General features: G+C 40.7%; 1 protein-coding gene across 1 annotated transcript; it reads left to right on the top strand.

Moving 5' to 3' along the window:
• The first annotated feature begins 496 nt into the window (after window positions 1-496).
• LOC131245207 (ethylene-responsive transcription factor ERF023-like) lies at window positions 497-1,344 on the top strand. The gene has a single exon (XM_058244506.1). The coding sequence runs from the start codon at window positions 610-612 to the stop codon at window positions 1,195-1,197; it is 588 nt and encodes a 195-aa protein (XP_058100489.1). The 5' UTR covers window positions 497-609; the 3' UTR covers window positions 1,198-1,344.
• Window positions 1,345-6,710: the final 5,366 nt, after the last annotated feature.

Genomic DNA, 6,710 nt, shown 5'->3' on the forward strand with positions numbered 1-6,710 from the left:
ATGACCTAATCAACATATTGGATGTCAAATAAACAGTATAGTGGGCCTTAGGAGGATTTTAATGGTGGATATCCAATCACTAATGTTTTCATGTGGTGTGGACCACGTGAGATTTATATTCCTCTCATTTTTGGAATCAATTAATAACATGATCTTTAAAAATGTATAAACGGAATGGATGAAACACATACATCATGGTGGGGCCCACAGAGCACTGACCATCAGCCACGGAGCTGGGGGCAGGGGAGTAGCCAATCCGTTTCCCTAATTTTCCGCAGGTAAAAAGAAGAGAGAGAATATAAGTACAGAGAAATCACCAAAGGTTCGTTAGGTCCAGCGCTCACGTGTCCTCGCATGTGACCCGCCTACTCCTGTGATTCGGATGCGACGCGAAACCCCCCCGCACACAGACAGCCCCAAAAGCGAAGTTACGTGCAAGGGTAGTTTGGTCATTTCCAACTAACCCCTTCCCTCCTCTTCCATTTAATAGAAACCCACCACCATTGAATCTGTTACCCGACCCGAACTCTTCCCAGCGGCACTTCCCTCATTTCATATCACTTCAGTTGCATTACAAAGACCCGACAGCACCCCGCCACTATCCCTACAATGGAGCAGCAGCAGCAGACGCCCTTCTCGCTGGAGCTGACGACTTCGCCGGAATCGGGGGACGCTGGCCACCGGAAACCTGACGCGAGGGTCGGAGGGACTCGGCATCCGGTCTACAGAGGCGTCAGAAAGCGACGGTGGGGGAAGTGGGTGTCAGAAATCCGGGAGCCGAAGAAGAAGTCGCGGATCTGGCTCGGGTCGTTCCCGACTCCTGAGATGGCAGCGAGGGCGTATGACGTGGCAGCCTACTGTCTCAAGGGACGCACGGCCCTGCTCAATTTCCCCGACGAGGCCGATCAGCTACCTCGGCCGTCCACGTGTATGGCCAGGGACATCCAAGCAGCTGCCGCGGCTGCCGCCTCGATGACAGCTGGCGATCTGGGGAAGCGGATTTACGATAAATCGCGAGGAGATGACGAAGATTTCTGGGGAGAGATCGAATTGCCTGCGCTGGGAATGAATGGGAGTGGCGATTTATCGCCGGTTTTGTGGGAAAGCGAGTTTCGTTGTTGGGAATGGAGTTCTCCTTGTTCCTCGTCCGGAGACGATGACACGTGGATGGATGCGCATTATATGTCGGGTCTCTAAACTGCGCCATGGGTGTTAACTGTTAAGTAATAGGTACCTCCCTCTCTTCATCTCTCTGTATGTTTGAGGCTTCCTCGCCGAAACAGCCCGGTTTGTATCATTCGTTACATTGTTTTTATATATACGCGGCATATTATGTTTTATTAATCGCACGAAATTCTCCCTCTAGTGTAAGTGGGGCCCACAGTTCAGTGATCTAAACCGTTGACATGATGGGCCTCACCAGGTATGGGCTGTGCAATGAAGATTAACGAGATAAACATTCGGCCTTTTTAGTTGAATGTGGACTGTAGCTGTATTTTATCTCTTAACCGTCGGTTACTAGTCACCAGAGGAATGGTTAGTATCTACCCATGTTGGAGATTTTAGGAATATGTGCCGTCCACAGTAGGACCACGATATCAACGGTTTAGATCACTGCATCGTTGGTTCTACTCGCACAAATGTTGAATTTCTAAAAAACAATAGAGAGGACCTGAAGACTGAACATACGCAGAGATGATCCTTTGATCAGAATCGTCCACTTGCTTGACCCTACTATCCAAGGGACGCCATATGAAACAGATGATCTTGGCCATTAATTGTTAAGTGCTAGATGTATTTTTCCAACCATTCCAAGTCAATCCTACCAATCGACGGTAAGCGTCATCGTGAATGTCAGGTGGTGACCCATCTTGGGAAATATCATGCGGATGAAGGCTGTATCCTTACGTGGGACCCACAGGGCCGTGCATGGTTGGTGAGTGTCTGTCACTTTAGAGTACAGGATAAGTATGTACAGCTGTACATTTAAAGAGGATAGGATACGCATATACAGCTGTAAATACGTATCCTATCCTCTATCAAATCAGACCCCTGCAAATAGACCCAAGCTTCAATGATCTACTCTCTTACTCTGGCGAGATCCACTTTCGATGACTCATAGCCAATATTCGTTAAAGATTGGAAGATCATGGTGTATTTGCAGGCGATGGATTGAAGGGTTGGGATGATCCAAACAGGATATTCTGGACGGATTATCAGATCAACGGTATTGATCATCGAACTATGGTACCCATTAACTTATATGACTCAGGCGTACTGGAGGCTTGGTAAATGAACGGCTAGATGGGCCGTTGCTGGAGAGCTGTAGTGATTGCAGTGGGCATTAGAACGACCTGGGCCCACTGGGCCGTTCTCACCCAGCAATGGACCCCTACTGAATTCCGTTTCAGGAATTTTTTTTAACCATTGGGAAATGATATGTTACACTAGGTGTATGGAAAACTTCCAATACATCTAGTTGCATTTGGACTCGGAGGCGTCAGTATCACCTATCTTTACCGTCCTCTATTATTAGTATTTATAAATGATCTTCTCCATCTATTTTGCTTGTCCCTGAATGTATGGTCTGGATCATCGGATCAGTATGATCTTTTGAAGGCAGCCAATGGTATAGATAGTGAACCTAACGGACGGTCGGATATCGTGATGTGGCAACCAACAATTCCAAATCGAATTATTTAAATGGATGATTTCTCTTCAACATACAAACAATGGCCATTGGATAAAAATAAGAATAAAAAGGGAATCGAAATGCACTTAGGTGCATGGGAAGGTTTGTACAAAAATCGGCTGCTATATCATTTTCCATTCGTCGCATGCCTCTTTCAACTTGAAAATGTATGTCGGGTGTCAACTGTCCAAGGACACGGGAACTTCAGAAATATCATAATCATTCCCCACGTTACACGTGTGTCACGATAGACAACGTCTTCTCGCGGGAGACACATGGCATTCGTTGTGTGGACGGAGATTGTCTACTGACGCTGCCAACTGGTCAGTGCTACGTGGACCCAACATAATACGTGTGCTTTTTCTATGCCATACATCTATTTTTAAAGATAATTTTCTGGTACGGAACTGGAAGTTAGGCATATCGAAATCTCAAGTAAACGACACCACGAGACAACAATGATGATTGAAGGCCAGCTATTAAAAGTTTACTGGGGTTAACTAATAATATTTATTTTATATCTAACATGTTGATTAAGCCACACAAACTTTGATGAAGATAAAACACAAATATCAGTCTCATCCATAACTTTCGCAACCCTGGTGAGGTTTTTAATATTAGGCATTCAATCAACAAGGTCTTTACTCTTACTCCAGTGGTAGACTCTCAGGAGGTTCGACCCCTGGTTGAGGGTACAAGTACCCATAGGTGCTGCAATTTCACCATGGCGTGAGCGTGTGGTGGTGTGTGTGCGTGTGTAAGAAAAAAACAAAAAAACAAACAAAAAAAAAGAAGAAGGCATTCAATCAACAGAGTTTCCTCTGGGGTAGTCTACATGAGATTTGATAATATATAGATAAAACAAATGCATTATGGTGTGGCTCACATGTGACGTGGATTGCCTAGGAAAGCCATGTTTGTGATAAATCAATATCATTTATTCATTTTCCAGTTAATTTTACATGAGACAAAATTGAAGTAGATCCAAAAACACAAGAAACCTAGTGTGAGATAAAAAAAATGGGAAAAGAAATATCTATCCACAGCTTTCCTATTGTGACCTTGGTGTTTATATGTCATCCGAACTGTGGATAAGGTCATTTCCGTGGGGATGAAATGAAAATACTAAAAACTTAGCGTAATACAGAACTTGAATATTTCAAAGGTGATCATTCAAACCCCCCACCGTTTTCTCATCGTATTCCTCACTTGAGTATTAGATTGGGGTTGATTTCTTACAAACATCAAGGACCACCCCACCTAGCTTCCAAGGCGCGAATTTTCACACCGATGTAGCAATCCTGGCCATTCAATCCATGGTTATATGATGGATGGTTAAAAACTAAAAATTAAAAAAAAAATTTAAAAAAAAAAAAAAAAGCAAGTGTTTTAATTTTAATGGGCAAATCAGATGGCTAGTAAACTATGCTTGGTATGATTTCGGATCATGATCTGTCCACAATCTCAGATCAGCGACTTCATCATCTGTATAAGTAGACCCCACTACGAAGATCAACTGGAACAAAATCTGGAAAGTCCACTCCTCAGTTGGACCACACCAACGATCTAACTGCACAAGAAAGTGTGGCCCACATAATGATGAGGGCTTCCTGATTTTATTGTCAGATATTCCTCATGGTGGGTGGGACCATGAAAATGGTACGGATCCCGACACATGTGGCCCGTTGGTGGGAAAGATGCTGCTGGACAACGGCTTCTCAAGGGTATTTGAGTAACCTACTTATTTCAAGCACAAATCTCCGTACACGTGCTAAACACGTACGAGATCTAGATCGTTCTTCGGCTGCATCCTACAATTTATAGGCCATACGCATAAAACCATGGCCCACTTGCATGATCCTATCAAACAATCGAGAGTAATTTTGCCGATCTAACATTGTCAGCTGGTTGGAGTTTATCCTAACCGTACATTTTTAACCTCAAGAATCGTCCAATCAGTGGGGTCCCACCAGTTTGGTAGACTCATGATAGATGGTTGAGAGTGCATTGTCTTTAGGCCAGCACTGGAGATCCACTTGAAGTTAAAGAGCCCATTTGAATACAACTAAATAAGTAACTTTTTCTACTTACAAATCTTAAGGGCCGTTTGGATGCCACTAAATAAGATATTTTGTTCTAGTAGATGAGTAAATTATTTTAGATAAGTAAATTTGATTTAAGATTAATTATAAGTATTTTATACTTAAAGTTAATTACTTTAGCTAAAGAAATAGAAACTAAGATAAGTTATTTAGACATTAGTAGTTGAAGTAATCTATTCATATGGGCTTGATACCACCAAATAAGTTACTTTTTAAAAAAAAAAACCTTATGATAGTAGATAAATAACTTATTTCTTATTAATTTAGTTTATGATTAATTATAACTAACTTTTTTAATTAAAAGTATTTCATCACTTTAGTTAATTTGTTTTTAGCTTTTTTTACTTTCCTAAGTTGCTAAATGGAGGCATAAGAGAGAAAAGAGAGGAGAAGTTGAAAAATATAGTGTTCAACAAACATACTTATCTTCTTAATAAGTAAAAATTAAGATAAGCTACTTGTAGCATAAGTAACTTATCTTAATCAACTTAAGATCCAAACGGGCCCTAAGTGACTTCCGATCGAAACACCCCTTCAAACTTATTTGCTTTTTTATCCTTAAAAATTATCCCTTATTTTTAAGGAATTTATCTCAAAATATCTCACAATTGTCAATTTTTCAAATAAATAAAAAGCCTTTAGCTTTATTTTTACATGAAGTTCTTTGCTAATAAGGGTCAATCCCTCCTTACTTTAAGAAATGAGATGGAAACCATGAGAACCGTATTAAAAAGTCACATGAGCTTAGCTAAGCACACTGGAGCGGCTCGGGTACACACTCTACACATGTGCATGCATGGTGGCTATATTTGTAAGAGATCTAATCCATCTAATGGTTCCATTAACATTCGGGCCTCAATATTGAAAACAAACCTTATCCAAGCATTTTAAGTCGTACATTTGTTTTGTAAATTGTATCCCACTTGGCAGGTGGATCAACCACATTCTTCAATTAGGGCATCAATATATTAATGGTACCATTTTGATGGATGAATTGCACCTCGGACCTAAGGTGCCTCGTTGGCACAAATGTGACATGTTCGTGTACTTTATCACACCTGTATATGAGCTTTTAGCAATACTCAAAAATAAAATTTCTGAAGAAGTGTTTTATGATTTGGCCGCTTATGCCAATCTATACACAGACCACTCATAAATTTTAGGCATGGTCATTACAGATTGGTTGAACCCTGTGGTAGCCTGTTATCAGTGAATATTTACTCTTACCGTTTACTCTTACCTAGGTGGTAGACTCACAAGAGTTTCAACAGGAGATCATGGGTTCCATTACCGATTGTTGTGAAATCTCACCATGGTGTGAGTGCATGGGTGTGTGAGGTGTGAGTGTGCACGTTAAAAATTAATTTTTTAAAAATTTTCATTTAACCATCTAATAAATGTTCAAAAATTTTACTATTCTGATGGCATAATGGCAATTTTGGATTTGTGATCCATAATACTGGTCCAAAGTATCAAAGTTTTTCTCATTTTGAGAAGAGAGTCTTTCTTTTACAGGGCTCGGGCACGCATGATGTATGTGTTTTATCCATGCCATTTATTCATTTCTCATTTTAGGGCATGACTTTAAAAATGATGTAGATCCAAGGCCAAAGTGGCCCGCACTATAGAAAACAATTGGGATTGAATGCCAATGTTGAAAACTTCCAAGGGTTGATTGTGATGTACTATATGCCATTTAATTTGATCATGAGATCACATGGATGGATGAAGGGACAACACAAATATAATTTTGGTCCAAAACATTTGTAGCCCCCTAAAAGTTTTCAATGGTCGCAAAGACTTGCATGAAGTTTTTCTCTAACCCATTTACATGTTTTCAATATTGAAGCTTATACGCGAATTGAATTAGGTTTTCTTTCTAGAAGCTAAAAGTATATGTTTTTCAAAAATTGGCT

Source organism: Magnolia sinica, chromosome 5, assembly GCF_029962835.1.
Source record: "Magnolia sinica isolate HGM2019 chromosome 5, MsV1, whole genome shotgun sequence".
Taxonomy (NCBI): domain Eukaryota; kingdom Viridiplantae; phylum Streptophyta; class Magnoliopsida; order Magnoliales; family Magnoliaceae; genus Magnolia; species Magnolia sinica.